At 38.1% G+C, this 23,562-nt stretch overlaps 1 protein-coding gene across 8 annotated transcripts in view; it reads right to left on the bottom strand.

The window, feature by feature from the left end:
- ZMYND11 (zinc finger MYND-type containing 11) overlaps nt 1–23,562 on the bottom strand; it is a 141,156-nt gene that overhangs the window by 51,249 nt on the left and 66,345 nt on the right. For all 8 annotated transcript variants that reach the window (XM_081098370.1, XM_081098367.1, XM_081098373.1 and 5 more), the window contains one exon: nt 3,438–3,597. In XM_081098370.1, coding sequence (XP_080954496.1) covers nt 3,438–3,597 — 160 coding nt within the window. The remainder of the gene's footprint in view (nt 1–3,437; nt 3,598–23,562) is intronic.

Here is a 23,562-nt window from a genome sequence, read left to right as displayed (position 1 = left end):
ACTGCAACTTGTCTAAAAAGCACTACAGTCTAAAAGGAATCTCAGTACAATTAAAGCCACCATCTTTGACCTATGCAAGTGTCTTCCTCTTGAAGAGATTATAATCATAACCTGACCTATTATTAGAGTTAAACTTATATTATATCATTGCTGGATTTAATAAAAACAATTTTGCTTAAGCTATGAATATTTTTTTCAACTGAATCAAGTTTTAAAAATAAGCACTGTGATGGGGTGGCGGGAGTGGGGGGGAAGGTAGCAGAGGTGAAATAAAAATGTGACACCAACAAACTCTTTGCTCAACTACAGTTGAGTGGCATAAAGAAAACCGTACTCTTGCCTACCTGGTCTTTCTTACCATAATTGCGAAAGAGAAGACAAGGAGAGTATACCCTCTTTGCTAATACAAAGTATCTCTTGAGGATGTAACTTGTAGGACTTATCAAGAGAAATCGACTTTTTCCACACCTCTGAGATACTATTTTTAGAGGCTATAGAAGGAAAAGAAGTGCTCTACTACCCATTTTTTTCAAATGACAGAACTTCCCTAGCTGAAGAATATTTGCAACTTTGAATTAAAAATGAATAACCAAAACATTCTATACAGCTTACATATACAGATAATATATATATATATATATATATATATATATATATATATAAATATCTACTTGACTTTTTTCTTCTTTTGATATTGAATCAGAAGTTGACAAGATGAATAATAATGTAAACCTTTCAGATTAAAAAGTCAAGTTTTTAGAGGCAACGTATTATATATAAGGTAGAGAAACGATAAAGGAAGGTCCTAGATTCAAATGCCAGCATACAGGGCTGTCACTAGCCCACAGAGTTCCTTTGTGCAAATCTGAAAAGGTGACCCTTCCCTAAGACTGGTTTTGCTAGAATAAGACACTTACCTGCCATAAACTAGAAAATGCTGAATAAACATACAAGCATATGATGTCTGAGAACTGAGTGTGACTTCCTAAGTTGTATAGTTGACAACTGGCTCCACACATAGTAGCTCACATGCATGGGCCACACAGACCATAAACAAAGAGCTGGCAAGTGTGAGATGATTGTGTTGTGCCAAGTGTGACACAGTAATGTGTCCTTCTATAGCAGGGGTGGGCAAACTTTTTGACTCGAGGGCCACAATGGGTTCTTAAACTGGCCCGGAGGGCCGGAACAAAAGCATGGATGGAGTGTTTGTGTGAACTAATATAAATTCAAAGTAAACATCATTACACAAAAGGGTACGGTCTTTTTTTTTTTAGTTTTATTCATTTCAAACGGGCCGGATCCGGCCTGCGGGCCGTAGTTTGCCCACGGCTGTGAGTATACTAGGGCATGACAACTGCAGCACATGACAGCCCCTGGATAGCCAGGTGGTATACCAGCCACAGTTATGAGATGCAAATATAATTAACCTCATCATTTTATAGTGAAACCTTAAATATAGATCAAGTGACTGTCTATTATACATATAAGACCTTACCTCTTTCTGCTACCTCTGAATTTTTAATATTTGCATATTTTTATAAACTAGGCACAACTTTTATACTTACATCATACATGCATACTCAGTATAAAAATGTGAATAAGAACCAACATGAATTAATAAAATCTGTAAACTGGTTGGTTGATTTACATATAAGATTTCATCTAGAAAAAAAGAAAAGGATGGTGCTATAAATATATGCAGTAAGTACATGTAAAAATAAAAAAAGAATATATAACCTAATGCAGTGGTAAGCATAACTCACTAACTGCTCACTTCATTAAATTGAACATGAAAACTTCAAATTGAAGAGGAAGAATGTATGTGGGAAAACCAAAAATCTAAAAAGTAAGAACTAAAATCACTTTTTCATTTTTATGAAAAAAATGTACATGATCCACAAACCAAAATCCTGTGGATTAAGTTGTACTTACTACTGGTTAATTACTATATAAACCTCAGAAATTATCAGGATAGCTTTCTATACTAAATCTGTACATTACCAAGTATTTGGAGATTAGACATTTTATATTAACAGGATTATTCTGAGCATATAATAAGCTATCCATTATCAATGGCCTTCCTGTTAATCCATGATGTAAACAAATATTATTACTATGATTTGACATCTGGAGTTTCTTTACTGGCAACAAAACTATACTTTTCTATATGAAAGTGAACAGAAAAATTATTCTGATATAAACATTTTTTACTTAAGTTTATAAGAACACTTCTAGTGTGCAAATGAAATACCAGAGAAATTCACCATTTTTTTCTTCTGTGTTTTAGTTGTAGAAAACGTGAATTTTATTTCCTGAAACTTTGAAGGCATAAATTAAACTGACAAAAACAACGTTAAAACTGAACAAGTTTGTAACCTGTAGCTGCCTCTGTGGCCCAGCCCTCCACAGGGATGTGCTATGAGTTTATTGCGCAGAGCTGACCACTGAGAAATGTGTTGCTGGCTCACCTGATGTAGAGCCAGAAAGGAAAACACAACTCAAAGGTTTTGGGAAATGTTTCCACAAAGAACTAATTTTAAGATCTTGTGTCATTTTTTATAACGTTAGATTTTAGAGAATTCATGATAGAAACACTCTCAAAATACTTAATTACAAAATCCATTCCTTTCAGAAACTAAAATAACTCATTTCTATTAAATTTGAAACATATTGTCTTAAATGATATTGTTGCAAAAAGTAGACCTTTAAAATCAAGGTGTTAGAAATATCAAAAATGAATGAGGTAGGAAGATGGAAATTTTACACCAAATCAGTCTTTACATAAGAAAAAAATTGTACTTTTTACATGACCCTGAGTATAGAATTATATACTACAAGGAAAAATATTAAAATATAACTTAATAAGAACTAAGTAAAAATATAAAGAAAATTAACTATCTTTCCTATGATTTCTGTCAAGTGCCACAAAACACACTCAAGTCACAGAAATCAACGGAAGACACTAGTCAGAGGCGTCTAGCATTTGGAACCTTGTCAGCTGCAAACCCTCCTGAAGCTTGGCTCTGGGCTCTGACATCATCCAACCTGAGTAAGGTGTGTCCCTGAGAAGCCAGTCTGTTCCGTCCAATCTGTCCAGACGGCATCAACATTATCCTGCACTGAAACCTTTTTTACTAATATTTATTAAAGAAAATATTTAGAAATACCATTAATTGTGTGTACATTAAAAGGGTTTCAGATTCAAGGTAAACTACACAGAAAAGGCAGGGTCTTTGTAAAAGTGGGTTTTCTCCTAGTAAAGAAACACAGAGGAAAAGTATCCACCCTACCAATGTAGGTCCTTAATGTTAATAAAAAATGTTAAAGAGAAACATTACTAAACTGCTAAAAATGAGTTTCTAAAGGTTATATTTAAATAATGTTCAAAAGTTAAAAGTCAGCTTGTCCAAATTTATCAAATAAAGCATACTTACAATTTCATCTCCTGGCAACCAATATCCTTCTTGTTCAATACCAGCTTTTGAACCTTTGCAGCCCACAGTGAGAGTTTCAACAATAAGACCATCTTTCACAGCCAAGCTCAGCTGACGGGTGGTCTCTTTTGGATGCATACCGTGGACTCGAGACATGTACCTGAACACAGAGAAAAAACAAACTTAAAAATCTTTTAGTATAAAACATAAAAATGCATAACAATAAGAAAATAGAGATAATTTATTTCTCTTTTATTATTACTTGTACTTATCAGAGCCCTGCTGAAAGGACAGAAGGAGTCCTGAATACTTAACTCTTTCAATTATCATGGTATTTTAAATCTCAATCTTATTTTTATATAGTTTAGAGTTCTATTCAAAATAATACCAAACCAGCAATATAAGTCACTTAACAGATTTTAGTCATACATGTAGTTTTAGTCTCTGGAGCAATTTCCACTAACTTCCACTCTACAGATTCTAAATTTAGAATTTTATAAACTCTAGCCATAAAACTTTAGAATATAAAATGCTTTTATTCAAAACTTAGGAAATTATGCCAAGCAAAACATAGAAATTACATGAGTGGTTCTCAACATCTAAAGAAAACAATGCATGTTGTGATTAATAAAGCAAAAACTAGTTTTCAATAAATTATATTCTGGACTGGATCACTAAAGCATACAAGCTCTCCCTGCTTTACAGTTACGTGTCATTTTTTAAAATGTAAAAAAAAAGTAATATTTCAAATATATCTCAGACCACAGAGAATAATAATGGAGATACTGGAGATTCCTTTGTATCCACCAATTATACTAAACTCATGTTAACATTCTGATATATTTGCTTCATATCTTTTTTATGTGTGTATTTTATTTTAAGGAAATAAAATGTTATAGATTCCATTCCCCGGCAATCAAACCCTCTACCAGTAATATACTGGACATCAGAGTCTGTTGGGGATACAGAAACAAAAACACCATGACACAAATCAGGCCAGAGAAACATTCCAAGTTGGTAGACCTGGGCGGGGTCAAGACCTACACTTCTCGAGAAAATTAAGTAGGACAAGAATTTGTATCAATTTATCAGTCATTTATATATCAGCATTCCACACAAATCATCACTGAAGAACCTTATAAACTCAGAGGACAAATTTCAACAACGAAAAAGCAGTAAGCCCCATCAATGGCATGCATTCTGTGTTTGCAGTTTATAGAAGACTAGAGGCCCAGTACACGAAATTTGTGCACAGGTAGGGTCCCTAAGCCTGGCCAGCAATCAGGGATGATCAGGGCCTACCGGCTGCCAGCCAGGGCCATCCTTCCGCGCTGTCAGCTGGGGCCTTTCTTTGTTCCACACCACCCCCCTGGTGGTCAGCGTGCCGCCCCTCACTCCCCCGCCCGTGGTCAGCACGCATCATAGCAAGTGATCAAATTCCCAAGGGACATTTTGCATATTAGCCTTTTATATATATAGATAATAAAGTGTCTGGTTTCTCTACAAATGCAGTTAACTGAAGGGCTGAGAAGAAAGAGACAAGGAATTATGGTGAACCAAACGGTGGCCCTGACAAACCAGATTTGCAGTAATAGCAAATGGGACCAGAAGATGAAGGTGAAGTTAATCCACAAATACTGACTGTCACCTTTGCTAATAGTCTAAGGTGATAAATCACATGTATATTTTGATAAAGATCAACACTAACAAAAATAATCAATTGAAGTTTCGAATGTGGGGAAAGGAATTAAGCCAAAATGAAAATGTGCTAATATCCTCTCTGTTCACTGTAGGGAGCCAATAGACATTATCATAGGAATTAAGTATACTATACAAACTTATAAAGACAGCCTTTAGACAAAAATTCAAACCTTCCAAATTATCTGAAGAAACCCACAAAAAAACACATTATGTAGTAAAATAAAAACAAAACAAAAAAACCCAGCAGCATATTAAATATGAGAGGGCCAAAACCAAGTAAATTTGTCTTTTTAATAAATACAAACTGGTCAAACTCAATAATTAAAAACATACTGAATCACAAAACAAAAATTTCACCATCTACAAGAGACACAGTTATAGTGACAGAAATACTGAAAAAGAATAGGCAAAGGCATATCATAAAAATACAACCCAAATGAAGCAGGGATCAACACTGCAAGTAGGAAAAAATTATTATTATTTTTTAAAAAGGCACGTAGGGCATAGACAGTTTGAAAGCAAAGCCTGTAATAAATAAAGAGAATACTGACAGGAATATAGGATTATGAGACTTTAATTCACTTCTCTCAGTTCACAAAAACATTAAGTGAACAAAATTAAGTATGGATAAAGGAGAGCTTTAATTAAGTTTATTAATTAAGAAAACAGATCTAGTTGAATTTATACTAAAACACCAAAAGTATCTTCAATAAATCCAAGAAACAGTCATTAAAACGGTGCATAAAGTCAGCTATAAAATGACCTTAATAGATTTCCTAAAGTAATAGACATTTGCTAGTCACCATGAAATAAAATCAGATATTAATAACAAAACTAGAAAACTCACATAAACCACTGAATCAAAAAGATTTTTTTAAATTACAAAAACAATAATTAAACCGCTAAAGCAGTGCTAGTTAAAGAGTAAAAATTACAGAACTAACAATATTAATCCAAGAGGTCCTTCTTAGGGAAGATTTAGAGATATCATTAGCTAACCTAATCAACAATGAAGAAACAAAACACAAAAAACATAAAACTAAGAAATGTATAACACATCATATATAAAAAGGAAATTAAAATACTAGTCATAAGCAACTACTATGTTAAATTCTGTGCAGAAATATGATTTTCTAGGAAAAAATAAATGACCAAAGCTTGCCCACAGAAAAAAATAGAACACTGAAAAAGGACAATTTCCAAAGAAACAGAGGATGTTGACAAAGAGCTTTCACAGAAAAACTCAAGGTAGGAACATATTCACAAGGTAATTCTATCAAACTTTTAATGACCAGACAACTCCAATGTGATTTAAACTCTTCCAATACATAGTAAAGAAGGAAAGCAAAGGGCCTAGCATGATAGTGCTAAGAAAAACCCACAAAAAAGGCACAGAAAAAAAAAACTAGTGTCCCATAGGAATGCTGGTATAAAAAATACTAAATGAAGTATTTAAGTGTACAGTACAATGTTAAATATTAACATAAATTAATAAATGTTAATACAGTCAATTATCAAAAGAATATACCATAACCAAATGTTTAGTTTCAGGATTTCTAGGAATACTTATTTAAAAAAATCTAGAAATATAATTCATCTCATTAATATATCAGAAGTGAGAAATCATTAAGATTTCTATACAAATGGAGAAGGCATTTGGTAAAATTTAACATCCAGCCTCTAACAAATAGGAATGCGTAAACAATACTTTCTTAACCGATCAGGAATATTTAAAGATGTCTTTTAACACTCTAATAAAGGTAACCAACATAGGTAAAATAGAGAAAGAAATGGGGCATAAAATTTGTTTAGAAGTTAAAATTATCATTATTTTCAGATCACATATCAAGAAAACCCAAGAAAATCAGCTGATATGCTATTTTAAATAATCAAATAATTTAGTCAATTATTTGTTTGGGTACAAGCTAACATAGTAAAAATTAACAACATTCATGTATACAAATAAATAAATTAATTAGGAGGTTTAAAATAAGACAAGACCCCAATCATCTACAAAAGCAGTAAGAAAAATAAAATATGCAGTAAAAAATAGAAGAAATGACACAATCTGTGAGAAGAAAAATCTGAAATTCTGACACAAAAGAAAATAAACAAATGTAAAGACATACCTGTATTTGGATGAAAAACAACAAAATTCAATTGCCTGTAAGATTAAGTAAATACCACCACAAAGTAAGCAAGTTGATTCTAAAGTTCTCTAGAGAATTCAACAAGAACTTCCCAAGACAATTCTTTATGCGTAATATCATATTGAAAAACATTATAGTACCAAAGTAATTAAAATATTGTGGAACTAGTGCACGGAGAACAGACCAATGGAACAAAACATAAAACTTAGGAAGAGACTCAAATATACAATTGAATTATAATAAAAGTGTTATTTCAAATTGTGGGTGAAAAGACTGATTAATCAACTCATGAAAATTGGGACATGGAGCTCGCTAACTTGAAAAAAATAGAGATGGAACCTTACCCTAGTCTGTACCCACAAATAAATGTCAGATTTACTGGAGGACTGAGCTTGATTGGAACTACATCACTGGTGAGATGTAATTTAGTACTACTTCTATAGAGGAAAGTGTGGTAATATAACAATTCCTCTCCTAGATATTCATCCTATAGATATACTTAGACACGTGAAATAATAGACAAGGTAGGAAATTCATTTTAACATTGCTGCTAGCAAGAAAAGATTAGAAACAATCTAAACATGCATCTTAGGAGACTGGCTAATCCTATATAATAAAAGGCTAATATGCAAATTGACCAAACGGTGAAATGACCAGTCGCTGTGATATGCACTGACCACCAGGGGGCAGATGCTCAATGTAGGAGCTGCCCCCCAGGTAGTCAGTACACTCCCATAGGGGTTGCGCCGTTCAGCCAGAAGCCCTGAGCCAAGCTCACAGCTGGCAAGCACAGCAGCAGTGGCAGGAGCCTCTCCCACCTCTGCAGCAGCACTAAGGATGTACAACTGAGGCTTAGGCCCACTCTCCCCGGGGTGGTGTGGGCCTAATCTTTCAATCAGACATCCCTCAAGGGCTCCTGGACTGTGAGAGAGCACAGGCCAGGCTGAGGGAACCCCTTGAGTGCATAAATTGTGCACTGGACCTCTAGTTTATAATATAAGCATACCAGGAATTATTACATAATCATTTAAGAAATGGAGCAGTATTATAAATGTTATGATGATACAGTCCAAGATATGTTATGTTTGAAAAATCATGGCACCAGGGCTAATATTCAAAACTAGAGGCCTGATGCACAAAATTCATGCATAGGGGTGGAGGGGGGGGTGGTAAGAGTGTCCCTTGGCCCAGCCTGCACCCTCTCGCAATCTGGGGCCTCTTGGGGGATGTCTGATAGTCCTGGGGCAATCCGGGACCGCTGCCTCCTAACCGCTCGCCTGCCTGCCTGATTGCCCCTAATGACCTTTGCCTCGGCCCCCGCCATGGCAGCTTCATCCAGAAGGACATCTGGAATGATGTCCAGAAGGTCATTCAGCTGTCCGGTCTAACTAGCATATTATGCTTATATTATTATAGATATATAAAAAGAATTCATACAACTCAATAGCAAAAAACAACAATCTGGTTTTAGAAAGGGACAGAAGATCTGAATAGATATTTTCCCAAAGATGGCATAGAAATGGCCAATAGGTATATGAAAAGATTTTCAACATCACTAATCATCAGGGAAATCATCATCAAAACCACAAAAGATATTACCTCATACCTATTCAAACATCTATCATCAAAAAGACAGGACAGTAAGTCTTAGCAAGGATGTAGAGAAAAGAGAGCTCTTGTGCACTGTTAATGGGAATGCAAACTGGTACAGCCACTATGGAAACAGTATGGAGGATCCTCAAAAAATTAAAAACAGAACTACCATATGATCCAGCAATTCCACTTCTAGGTATTGAGAGAGAGAGAGAGAGAGAGAGAGAGAGAGAGAGAGAGAGAGAGAGAGAAAGAGAAAGGAGAAAATACTAATTTAAAAAGATACATGCACCCCATGTTCATTGTGGCATTACTTACAATAGCCAAGATAAGGAAACAGAAGTGTCCATTGATTGATAAATGAATAAGGAAAATATAGTGTTTGTATCCTATATAATAAAAGGCTAATATGCAAATCGACCAAACAGTGGAACGACCAGTCGCTATGATGTGCATTTTTACTCATCCATAAAAATGAAGGAAATCTTGCCATTTGCAACAACATGGATGACCTAGAGGGAATTATAATAAGTTAGAGAAAGACAAATACCACGTTCCCTCTTATACATATGTGGAATCTTGGGGAGGGAGGGAGGGAGGGAAGGAGGAAGGAGGGAAGGAAGGAAGGAAGGAAGGAAGGGAGGGAGGGAGGGAGGGAGGGAGGGAGGGAGGGAGGGAGGGAGGGAGGGAGCTAAAGCTCAAAGATATAGAGAAAAGATTGGTGGTTGCCAGAGGTAGAGCGGGTAGAAGGGGTAAAATGAATGAAGAGTGCCAAAAGGTACAAATGTTCAGCTATAAAATAACTCAATGGGATGTAATATACAGCATGGTGACTACTGCTAATAATCCCATATGGCATATTTTAAAGTTGGTAAGAGAATAGATTAAAATTCCTCATCACAAACACGATGTATGGTGACGAATATTATCAACTTATTGTGATGATGATTTTGCAATATATACAAATACTGAATCATTATGTTGTACACCTGAAACTAATATGAAGTTATTTGTCAATTATACCTCAATTTTAAAAAATCAGTGAAAAAATATCCTATATAATAAAAGGGTAATATGCAAATTGACCAAATGGCAAAACAACTGGTCGCTATGACGTTCACTGATCACCAGGGGGCAGATGCTCAACACAGGTGCTGACTCCTGGTGGTCAGTGCGCTCCCACAGGGGGAGCACTGCTCAGCCACAAACTGGATGACAGCTGGCGAGCACAGTACGGGAGCCTCTCCTACCTCCGCAGCAGTGCTAAGGATGTCTATCAGTCGGATATCCCCAAGGGCTCCTGGACTGCTAAAGGGCGCAGGCTGGGCTGAGGGACCCACCCCGCGCCCCCTCCCCCTCGACCCCAGTGCACGAATGTTGTGAACCGGGCCTCTAGTTGTATATAAAAGGGTATAATTTCTGAAAAGCATTATGTAATTATCTCTGTATATGCACAAGAGTTCAAGAGGTATATTCCAGGAACTGTCCGAGGAGAACTGAGTAGTTCAGCAGACATGTAGGAAGAAAACATTTTTTCATGGTATGCCCTTAAGGATTTTGTTTGTGCATCTATTAGATAAATATTATTTTTACTTTTAAAAAGTAACTACCATTTACACCATCCAACCAGCAATGTATGGAAGTTCCTTTCTCTCACATATGCTTGCCAATTTTTTCACACTCACCTTTGACTCTTCTTGGGCTTTTACTCACCCATAATTATTTTAGCATCAGTTTGTTGAAATTTGGATTAGAAAATAAATATCATTATAATATTGTCTTTCCACTGATGAACTTGGTGCATTTGTTCATTTATTTGTATTTTCCTCTATGTCCTCAATAATTTTTAAAAAATTTTTCTCCATAAAATTCTTGCCTATCTTTGGAGTTTTTCTAGATATTGCATATTTTTTATTCCTTTGAAAAGGGGATTTTATTTTATATAATATTTTCTGGTTGCTGGTATATATTCAGAAACCTTGCTAAACTCTCTTATTAGTTTTAAGTTTGTCTAAGTTAAGTCTACTGTCTGTTTAAGTGAGTCTATTACAATTGTCCTTCCTTTTTTTTTTTTTTATCCTCACCCAAGAATGTATTTTGATTTATTTAGAGCAGGGATAGGGAATGTCTGCCCTTTGGGCCGTAGAAGGCCCATGAAATCATTTGGTCTAGCCCTGCCAAGGGAACCGCAGGCAGGACTCGAAATTCAATAAATCTAAGAGCTTTTTTCATACCAACATAAATTTATATTAAGTGAAGATGTTATAAATATCCAAATGGCCTTGGCAGAAAAAAGGTTCCCGACTCCTGAATTAGAGAGGGAGAGAGATAGAAACATCAATGATGAAAGGGAATCATTGCTTAGCTGCCTCCTATTGGGGATGAAGCCCACAACCCAGCCAGACATGTGCTCTGACTGGGAATCAAACTGTGACCCCCTGGTTCATAAGTTGACACTCAACACTGAGCCACAATGGCTGGGCTGTCTGTCTGTTTTTTAAACAAAAATGGCAATACATTCTATTATTCCTTGTTATATTTTGATCCACTGAATTTCACCATACAGATGGGTCTTTGTATCTACTGTGCACTCCAACATCTGTACAGCATGGAGTAAAGACAATTGAAAAAGAGCTTTACTTGCTCTTTAGTGGTAGCATGTTGGGCTCAACTTTACTTAGTTCAGAGAGAACTGAAGTTAGCTAAACCCATTTATTCTGGCCCTTGGCCCATGAACGACCACAAAGATGTTCATGAGGAATGATTCAGGATGGACTCAGGGAGCCCTTTTCACAAGAACAGGATATATAAGGAGAGGGTATGGATGAAGGATTAGTTCTAAAAAACATGAAAACTCCATCAACACCAAAAAGTGGCTCCTCCTAGAACTGTTTCAGCCTGGGAATGTAACAGCTCTGAATTAAGGGGTTTTGTTTTCTGAATGAAAAGTCTGAGTTTAGGAAAATTTGAATAAAGAGTAAGTGATCTAACATCCATTAAAGAGGCTAAGAACATGTATACATTATTTTAAATAGTTGTTACATTTAAATGTTTTTTAAATAGGTATTATTTACTTCCCTTTAAGGCCTTCCAATCACAGGACTGATTTGCTGACCTATCTACAGTTGCAGCCAGGAAATGTGCCACCACTGGGAGCAGATGACAAATTATATTAGACAGTGCCTTGCATAATATTGGTAATCGATAAATGCTTGAATATATTCATGAGTAACAGAAAATTTCAATGCAATTTTATAAAATCTTTTATTTTAAATTAATTCTGGACTTGCAGAAGAGTTGCAAAAATAGTAAAGTTCCCATATATCCTTTACCAGCTTCTCCTAATTTTTTATCTTAAACAAAATAGTGCAATTACCAGAATTTCTTAATTTCTATTTTAAAAACTTATTTTTTGAGATACAATTGGCATATATTAGTTTCAAGTGTACAGCATAATTATTCAATATTTGTATTGCAAAATGATCACCACAGTAAGTCTAGTTAACATCCAAACATTCCTTAATTTATTAACTCTGGTACACTGGCATACCTTGAAGATGTTGCATGTTCAGCTCCAGACTAAAAAATTCAAACAAAAGAACAAAACAAAAGAAAAATACAAAAGATCAAAATATCTAGGAATAGGTCCTAATAAGCAAGAAATCTAAATGCAAAAGGTAAGCATTATAAAAGAAGGGAAAATGTAGACGTGGGTGGCTCCAGGTCAGGCGGCGACATGGTGCATGGCAGGAAGCTAGGGGGCCATGGCTGACTGACATCTGAGAGCCCTCATGCCATATTCTGGGAGTCAAGCAAGTCCCAGGGAGATTCGAACTTTGCAAGAAATGGGGAGGCCAGGAAAGACAATAAAAGTATATACAGAAACTTTCTAAAAAAAAAGAAGAAAAAAAAAGAAGGGGGGGATGTAACAATATTTAGCAAGTGATAATAAAATAACTAAATGTCAATCTGGATAAAAATGATTCATATCTACATCATTTAAATTTTGAATTATTTAAATATCCTATATAATGAAGATGTAATATGCAAATGGTTGTTACGCCGTGAAGCGTAATGACCAACCACATAACAACCGGATCACGGGTCAGCAGGAGGGTGAGACAGCACACTATAAGCGGGGGATGGAGAGCTACAGGAGGGGGCAGGGCAGCAAGTTATGAGGGGGGGCCAAAGGGGAGGGGGGAGCTACAGGAGGGTGGGGCAGTGGACGGAGAGCTACTGGAGGGCGGCTGTGAGCTACTGCTGAGCTACTGGGGCACAGATTCATGCGCAGGGTTACTAGTTTAAATATAACAGAAAATAAGAATTAGGACAAAATATCAGCTATTTAGGAGCAAATTATCTACACTAATAAAAGACAAAGATTCTAATTGACCGTCCCTTTGCTATGCCCTAAGCCACGCCCACCAGCCAATCAGAGCAACTATATGCAAATTAACCCAACCAAGATGGCAGCCAGCAGCCATGGAGCTGGAGCAAGCAGATTGCTTGGTTGTCCAGGCAATGGAGGAAGCCAAGCTTCCTGCCTGCTCTGAGCTGGCTATGGCCTCCGCTCATGGCAACAAAGTTTCAATTATAGAAGACAAATAAATCCCAGATACCTGCTTCCAGCCAGCCTCCACTGGGAGCTTGGGTGGCTGGGGGTTGTGGCCAGCCTGCAAAGAGCCATCAGCCCCTCACCCAGGCTGGCCACACCCTCATGGGGTGAGGGTACCCACTGGGGGGCTTAGCCAGCCTGCGAACGGCCATCAGCCACTCACCCAGGCCAGCCACACCCTCATGGGTAAGGGTCCCTGCTGGGGGGCTTGGCCAGCCTGCAAACTGCCAACAGCCCCTCACCCAGGCTGGCCACGCACTCCTATATAATGAAAGGGTAATATGCAAATTGACCCGGCTGGCTGCGGAGGCTAGAGGAGCAGAGCACACACTCAATAAAATAGAAAAACCCAAGATGGCGGCATAGGTAAACACCGGAGATTGCTGCCTCGCACAACCACTTCAAGAATACAACTAAAAGACGGAATGGACATCATCCAAAACCACAGGAAGGCTGGCTGAGTGGAAATTCTACAACTAGAAGGAAAGAGAAAAGCATACCGAGACTCAGAGAAGGTGCGGTGCGGAAGTACAGGGGTACGGAGAGGGCTGGAGGCTGAGGACACGGTTGTCTTTTTCAATCGGGAGGGAGTCTCAAGCTCTGAGCTCCAGTTCCGGGCCAGTCTCTGGGGACCCAGACTCATTCGGGAGAAACTGGACTGTCTGGCATCGGTGGGAACTTGAGAGCGGCTTTCTCTCAGAGGTGCTTGCAGCAATTGCCGGGACACTGAGAAGCAGGGCCTCTGAGGGCAGCCATAGCTTCTTGCTCCACCCTGTTGATCCCCTGGGACCCCGCCCTGCCCAAGCCACAAGCCACATGTGGAGGCTTTTGCATATGAAAGGCCTGGCCCTTTGCAATCTGAAAATTACCTAACAAATTGCAGCTGGACCAAGGCCCCAGGCAACTTGCATTGCTTCACACCTGGCTCCTTCTGGATAGCCTCAGGCAGAGGCTAGATTAGCAACTCCTTAGAGATCCAGGGAGCCAGTGTGCCCGGTGGTCAGAGTGGGACCATCCAGATTGCAGCTCCTCGGATCCATAAAGGACACGTTCAGGGGGCAGACTCAGTGAGCACCAAAGTCCCACTGAAGCAAGTCTTGCCCCGGAGGGGTGTCTCCAGCACAGAAGTTCTCCCACTGCAGATACAGCTGATTCTCACAGCCAATTGGCCTGGAGGTCAATTCCTCCCAGTGATACCTACAAAACTCAAGGCTTAACTACAACAAGACTGTGCACAAAGCCCACAAGGGGGTGCACCAAGAGTGTCCACCTCAGGTAATTGGGGAGGTTGAGCCACTGGGCCCTATAGGACACCTAGCACACAAAGCCACTCTATCAACACAGGGAAGCAGCCGAAATGCGGAGACAAAGAAACAGGACACAAATGACAGAAATGGTGGAAAGCAAACTATTGGATATAGAGTTCAAAACCACACTTTTAAGGTTTTTCAAGAACTTTCTAGAAACTGCTGACAAATTTAGTAAGACCCTCAAAAAGACGGGTGAGACTGCTGATAAATGTAGTGAGAGCCTCAAGAAATCTAGTGAGACCCTCGAGGGTATGAAAAAGGACCAACTAGAAATTAAGCATACACTGACTGAAATAAAGGATATTATGCAGAGTTCCAAGAGCAGACTAAAGGATCACAAGAATCAAGCCAAAGGTTTGAAATACGAAGAAGCAAAAAACACCCAACCAGAAAAGCAAAACGAAAAAAGAATCCAAAAATATGAAGACAGTGTAAGGAGCCTCTGGGACAACTTCAAGCGTACTAACATCCGAATTATGGGGGTGCCAGAAGAAGAGCGCGAGCAAGATATTGAAAACCTACTTGAAAAAATAATGACAGAAAACTTCCCCTACCTGGTGAAAGAAATAGACTTACAAGTCCAGGAAGCGCAGAGAACCCCAAACAAAAGGAATTCAAAGAGGACCACACCAAGACACATCATAATTAAAATGCCAAGAGCAAAAGACAAAGAGAAAATCTTAAAAGCAGCAAGAGAAAGAAACTCAGTTACCTACAAGGGAGTACCCACAGGACTGTCAGCTGATTTCTCAACAGAAACTTCGCAGGCCAGAAGGGAGTGGCAAGAAATATTCAAAGTGATGAATGCCAAGAACCTAAAACCAAGGCTACTTTATCCGACAAAGCTATCATTCAGAACTGAAGGTCAGATAAAGAGCTTCACAGATAAGGAAAAGCTAAAGGAGTTCATCACCACCAAACCATATTATATGAAATGCTGAAAGGTATCCTTTAAGAAGAGGAAGAAGAAGAAAAAGGTAAAGATACATATTATGAACAACAAATACACATCTATCAAGTGAATCTAAAAATCAAGTGAATAAATAATCTGATGAACCGAATAAACTGGTGATTATAATAGAATCAGGGGCATAGAAAGGAAGTGGACTAACTATTCTTAGGGGGGTGAGGGGTGGGGGAGATGTGGGAAGAGAATGGACAAAAATCGTGCACCTATGGATGAGGACAGTCTGTGTGTGGGGGGGGTGGGGGTGGGGGGTGGTAAGGGCAGAGGGCGGGGTGGGAACCGGGTGGAGGGGAGCTATGGGGGGAAAAAAGAGAAATAACTGTAATAATCTGAACAATAAAGATTTAATTATTTTTAAAAAATCAATAAAATATATTTTTTAAAAATATGCAAATTGACCCTAACAGCAGAACGACTGGGAATGACTGGCCACTATGACACACACTGACCACCAGGGGGCAGATACTAAATGCAGGAACTACCCCCTGGTGGTCAGTGCGCTCCCACAGGGGGAGCTCTGCTCAGCCACAAGATGCTGACGGCTGCCAGTACAGCAGTGGTGGCGGGAGCCTCTCCCACCTCCTCAGCAGCGCTAAGGATGTCCGACAGCAGCTTAGGCCTGCTCCCCGCTGGCAAGTGGACATCCCCTGAGGGCTCCCGGGCCGCCAGAGGGATGTTGGACTTCCAGCTTAGGCCCAATCCCCCAGGGAGCGGGCCTAAGTCATCAGGTGGTCATCCCTGAGGGGTCCCAGACTGCAAGAGGGCACAGGCTTGGCTGAGGGACCCTCCCGAGTGCACAAATTTTTGTGCACCAGGCCTCTAGTCCTATATAATAAAACCCTAATATGCAAATTGACCAAACAGAACAACCCGTCACTATGACGTGCACTGACCATCAGTGGGCAGACGCTCAATGCAGAAGCTGCCCTCTGGTGGTCAGTGGCTCCCACAGGGGGAGCACCACTCAACCAGAAGCTGGGCTCACAGCTGGCGAGTGCAGCGGTGGTGGTGGGAGCCTCTCCTACCTCCACGACAGCACTAAGGAGCGGCAAGCCAAGAGGTAAGGAGCAAGCAGGCAGGTTGTAAGGAGCGAGGGATCCTGTATGGCAAGAGGGATGTCCAACTGCTAGCTTAGCCCTGATCCCCGGGGGGGATCCCTGACTGCGAGAAGGCACAGACTGGGCTGAGGGACCCCCCGACCCCACCTCCAGTGCACAAATTTTGTGCACCGGGCTTCCAGTAAATCGTAACAATGGAAGAAACAAAGTAAAAAATAGATTTAAACACAAAATTAAGATTATAAATTGTAAGAGTAAGAAAATTAAAACAGGGAATAATCAGGAAAAAGACATCAAGTATGATAAAGATTAAAAACATACCTATCAACACAGCTGATCTGAGGTTCATGTGCGTGATCTATGCTATAAATCCAAACCTTATATGAGCAAGTAAGATGTTTGGTTTAATATTTATTGTGACAGAAATCACCAATCGTGTCAAGTATCAACAAACAAACATAAGCTTATAAAGTAATGCCTAAACTTGAGGAATTCCTATTTTTCCCCTACTCTCCTATTCTTTTGGAAATATATTGATTCTCACTACTTTTCTTAAAAAGTAGAATTGAGCTAGCGTGTTCTAAATGTTAACAAAGAGTAATTAATGTTCTCTTACTGAGCCCTGTGGCTAAATATATCTCGGTGAATCACAAATAAATTCTGAAGAAATAAGTGATTTATGTGATAAACCCTGAACATAGCAAAAGATCCCAATTGATTATTTCTCTTCTAAGATCATCAAGTACTCAGGCAGGTTTACTTCAAGTGAAAATACTTTTATGCTAATAAATCAGGTTAAGTTCTCTCCAGAGTTCTCATTTTTTTACAGGCTGCTTATCCATCAATTAAAGAGGCAAAAATAGCAATTTGTATTTGAGATACATTTACAGTAACCATCTAATCTATTTTAATTTCACTTATCGTAAATAATATAGTATGTACTAGGACATGACTAATATTGAAATGTTATATTCAATGCCTCTAAACTTTTTCAGTAACTTTTTAATTTTCTCCCATTCCATCCATTTCCTTTCCTGTAATTCCCCTACCCACATTTCCCCCAGGACACCACTTCGCAACTGCTGCTGAGCACTGAAGTGTATCCAAGCAACAGACTGCAAAATCCTAATTTGTTTAATCTCCCCTGAGATAACTCAGCATGTTCCAAGACAAAAAAAAATAGATAGCTAATGGTGACAACCATTACAGATTCAACATTTTTACAAATGTAAGAAATCTCATGAGCCATAATTTCCTAAAAGTAATTATCTACCATTAACCCTTCTAATAATGATTCATTCTCAGAATTATGTATTACCATTGTTTGACGAACATTCTGGGAGGTGAGCATACCAACGAGACACTGTTAAGTATGATCATATCCTGGGGGAGAAGAAACCACCACAAAATGTATTGATATGTTTTCTACTAACTAGAAAACATAATGAACACTTGTACTGTACTCTTGTCAATACAAGTAGCTTCACACTATCATGAAATCCAGAGGCCTTCACTGTGATGGAAATATAACAAACTTAGGTGTGTTCTGAATGATTTGGATAAGGTTAATACTGCCCCAAAATTTCAGAGTATACTGCAAGTTTCATGTTTCAATTTCCTTTGTAACTGGAAAAAAAGAGCACAAGCAATGGCAGAGTAGCAATTTGGCATAATTTTCTTATATATAACTGTAATGTTCTCACTAAAACTGCCTGAATCCTCAACCTAACTACTCAGCACAGAAGTAGACAGACACTGCCATCTGACATGAGCTTAAAACAAATATAAAGTGGTTAACTTTATTAAAATCCTAGGAATAAATTTCTTTCTGGTTTCAGAACTATTACAAATAGCTGTTTCAACTCAGCAATTAATTCCTTTATAGACATTATTATAAAAGTAAAGCTTCCCTTTGTATTGCCTACTAGGAAACGGAAAGCCAGATCTGTAGCATCCTTAGCAAGTTGTGGGGTCTGCCAGAACTTTATTCCTGACTTGATTTTTTTTCCTATTCTTCTTTTCTCTTTTCCCCCTACTTCTCAATCCCTTCTAATACACACTGAGTGGCCAGATTATCATGACCACCTGACGTTTGTAGGCAAATTAGCTATAATTTAGTGCTGAAGTTGCTAGAGGGCCAGACCATTATAAGTAGGGAAACGGATTGTTTACCATGACAGTAGAAGTGATTTTTTTCTGAAGATATGGGTAAACAACACGGTTTAACAGCCTTTGAATAATCTGAGTGGCCAGATTATTATGACCACCCATCAGTACTTCGTTAGGCCATCTTTTGCCTTCAATACTGCAGTGATTCTTCTTAGCACTGACTCCAGATGTTGAAAGGTGATGCGAGGAATCTGACACCATGCCTGATGAATAGCACTGTCCAGTTCTGTGAGATTTCATGGTTGTCGAACCAACAGCCTGATGGCTCTTTTAACTGCATCCCACAAATGCTCAACTGGATTGAGATCTGGTGATTGTGGGGGCCACCTAAGCAAGGTAAAGTCTCCCTCATGTTCTTGAAACCACTCCTGCACAATATAAGCACTGTGGCATGGCGCATTGTCTTGTTGGAAGATGCCATCTCCATTGGGATACGCCATCAACATGATAGGATGAACTTGATCAGCAACTATACTTAGGTATGTTGTGCTATTCAGACGTTGTCCCACACGAATTAAAGGGCCCAAATCATGCCAGGAAAACATGCCCCAAACCATAACACTGCCCCCATAAGCTTGAAGGGTTGTACTCATACATGTGGGGTGCAGGTTTTCATGCTGTTTCCGCCAAATTCTCACTCTGCCACCTGCATGATGCAACTGGAAACGTGATTCATCGGACCACATGACTTTTTTCCAATGCTTGACTGTCCAATCCTTGCACTCCTGTGCGAATTGGGGACGTTTTATCTTGGTAACTGCAGACAGCAAAGGTGTTCGAACAGACCTTTGGCTTCCATATCCCATATGATGCAGTGTATGGCTAATTTGCCTACAAACATCAGGTGGTCATAATAATCTTGCTACTGTGTGTGTGTGTGTGTGTGTATCACGTTCAAAGGCTGTGAAATCGTGTTGTTTACCCATATCTTCAGAAAAAAATCACTTATACTGTCGTGGTAAACAACCCGCTTCCCTATCTATAATGTCTGGCCCTCTAGCAACTTCAGCACTAAATTATAGATAATTTGCCTACAAACGTCAGGTGGTCATAATAATCTGGCCACTCAGTGTATATTACCTTACTCTATTTACTTCCATTTTTTTCTAATTGTCCTTAAAATATATTTGGAACAAATGAAGGTCTAATAAAATATACTGTGTATATTCATTTGATAAACATATATGAATACAAGGTACACATAAACACAATTAAAACCCGTCCACCTTTTGCCCTTTTTCCTGAACTGTCTGTTGTACATGTTGTACCAGTATAACTACTAGTAGTGCCCCTTCACTCTTACCCCAGTTACAGGTATTCTATTTTTAGGTATTTATCTGAATATACATCACCTACATCTGTACATGAAAACACAGTATAGCTTTTACCCTAACAGTCCCCAAGTGGAAACATCCCAAATGTCCCTTGGCAGATAAATTAATTTTAAAAACTGTGGTATATCCATATGATGCAATACTACGTAGCAACGAAAAAGAATAAACTACAATATATGCAGCAAATGAATCTTAAAACATGACTAAGAAAAGCTAATCATGAAAAAGAACATAATATACGATTCCATTTATACAAAATTCTAGAACAAGTAAAATTAATCATTGTGACAGAAAGCAAATTAGTGATTTCCTAAGGCTAGGGGGAAATCATAACTGATCAAACAGAAGGACAGGGGAAACCAAATCCTGTTCACTGCTAATGAACATGTAGAGTGAGACATACTCTCTTGAAAGCCAAGTCAAATTAAGTGTAGATAATCTATACTCTATGAGGAATCTGTTCCCTGGATAAACACATTAATGAATTCCTCATAAAGGTCAAAAAGAAAACTATTATTGTGGTAGTAAAGAATTGGAGCAATGCATGGTTATTTGTGATAGAGGGAAAACTGAAGACAACCTGAGTATCCACTGTAAGGAAATAATTCAAACATGGGGAAAGGCTATAATTAGCAAGATGATTATTAAATCACACAAGTTATCTAAAAATATAACAACGGCAGAATGGTGATTAAAAAAAAGCAGATGATAATAGGTACCTATAGGGTTATAATACTAGTAAAAGCTAAACAAGGTGATAAATGCAAAGTACTCAGCCCAGTGCCCAGCACTTAGTATGTTCTAAGTAAATGGTTCCTGCACTAATTATCACTTATTCTTGTAAGAATTTACTTCATTATTTGTACTACTGGATATTTGTATAATAAAAATACAGAGGTATTATAAGAATTCAATAGATGACATATGGACAATATAAAAGTACAGTGGAAAAAGCAAGGCCTTTGAAGTCACACAGATCTCGGTTCAAACACCAGCTCTACAACTTACCAGCTGCAAGACCCTGGACAACTTACTTAACCTCTCTGCATCCCAATGTGCATTTTTAGAAAGTAAAATTCATACTGTTAACACATGTGGTTGTTTTGAAGGTAAAAAGATAATGTAATGTAAATCTTACAATAAATATCTTGCGTTTCATCCCTCCTTTCTCCCACAGTACATTAATGAACAGTTTCATCAGACGATCATGCAGCCATTACCAATGGAATTTAAGGTGATCATATAACAAAAAAAGCCTAAATAATGTGAGGCGAAAAAACAAGCATGAAACATGACTAGAAAAAAATTAAAATGGGTCCCTTACGTGAGTTTGGGTAGAGGAATTAATTATAGGTGATTATTTTCTTATTTTCTATTTTTCAAGCACCCTGCAGTATGGTTATATTAATTCCAGAAAAAAATTTTTTAAACCATAATGGTTTGCCACTGAGTGCTTCACAGATAAAAGGATGATTCAATATATACAAATCAATAAATATGTGTTGGTGGTATAGTGGTGAGCATAGCTGCCTTCCAATAAATGTGATACTGATACACCACATTTTATTAACGTGTACCTAAACATAAAAATCATGTTCAATCTCAACAGGTGCAAAAAAAGCCTTCAAGAAGATTCAACACTCTTTCATGATTAAAAAAAAAAAAATCAACATGCCCTAACCGGTTTGGCTCAGTGGATAGAGCATCAGCCTGCGGACTCAAGGGTCCCAGGTTCGATTCTGGTCATGGACATGTACCTTGGTTGCGGGCACATCCCCAGTGGGGGGTGTGCAAGAGGCAGCTGATCGATGTTTCTCTGTCATCGATGTTTCTAGCTCTCTGTCCCTCTCCCTTCCTCTCTGTGAAGAATCAATAAAATATATCTTAAAAAAAAAATCAACAAATTGGATATAGAAGGAAACTACCTTACCACACTCTAAGCCAGTGGTTCTCAACCTTCCTAATGCCACGACCCTTTAATACAGTTCCTCATGTTGTGGTGACCCCAACCATAAAATTATTTTCGTTGCTACTTCACTGTAATTCTGCTACTGTTATGAATCGTAATGCAAATATCTGATATGCAGGATGTATTTTCATTGTTACAAATTGAACATAATTGAAGGATAGTGATTAATAACAAAAACAATATGTAATTATATATGTGTTTTCCCATGGTCTTAGGTGACCCCTGTGAAAGGGTTGTTCGACCCCCAAAGGGGTCTCGACCCACAGGTTGAAAACCGCTGCTCTAAGCCATGTATGAAAAACACACAGTGAACAACATACTTAAATAAACTCAGAAAAAAGGCAACTTTCACCACCCCTATTAAACACAATATTAGAAGTTCTAGCCAGAGTAACTAGGCATCAAAATTGGAGAAGTAGTAGTAAAACTGTCTTTGCAAATGATATCATATGCAGAAATCTAAAGATTTCACAAAAAATTAACTAATAAATGGATCCAGCAAAGTAGTACAATACAAAGTCAATACACAAAAATCAGTTCTATTTTTATAGATGAACAATCAACAATCTAAAAGGAAAATTATTAAAATAATTTCATTTGCAATAGCATCAAAAAGTATAAAATACTTAGGAATTAATAAGATGAAAATGTATACAATCAAAACTATAGAACATCGCTAAAAGAAATTAAAGATATAAGTAAATAGAAACATCACATGTTAATGGATTAGAAAACTTAATATTGTTAAAATGTCAATTATTACCCAAAGCGATCTACATAAATGCAATCCCCATTAAAATCCCAATGATATTTTTTATCAGACACAGAAAAACCCATCCACCCTAACATTCATATGTAAATCTAAAGGTATCCCAAAATAGTAAAAACAATCTTGAAAAAAGAAAAAGAAAACTTGGAGGATCCCACTTTCCAATTTCAAAACTTACTACAAAGCCACAGTAATCGAAACTAAGTGGTACCGGCATTAAGACAAATGTGTAGATGAATGGAATGGAACAGAGATCGCAGAAATAAACCCTCACATATACATACAGTCAACGATTTTTGACAAGGGTGCCAAGACCACTCAATGGGGAACAGTCTTTTCAACAAATGGTGCTGGGTGCCTGGCCGGTGTGCATCAATGGTTGCGTGTTGACCTATGAATCAAGAGGTCACAGTTCAATTCCCAGTCAGAGCACATGCATGGGTTTCGGGCTCCATCCTCAGTAGGAGGCAGCTGATCAATGATTCTC

The sequence above is a fragment of the Myotis nattereri genome (assembly GCF_964212035.1).
Source record: "Myotis nattereri genome assembly, chromosome: 1".
Classification (NCBI taxonomy): Eukaryota; Metazoa; Chordata; class Mammalia; order Chiroptera; family Vespertilionidae; genus Myotis; species Myotis nattereri.
Note: the sequence above shows the minus strand (reverse complement) of the source record. Positions and strands in the feature narration are given on the sequence as shown.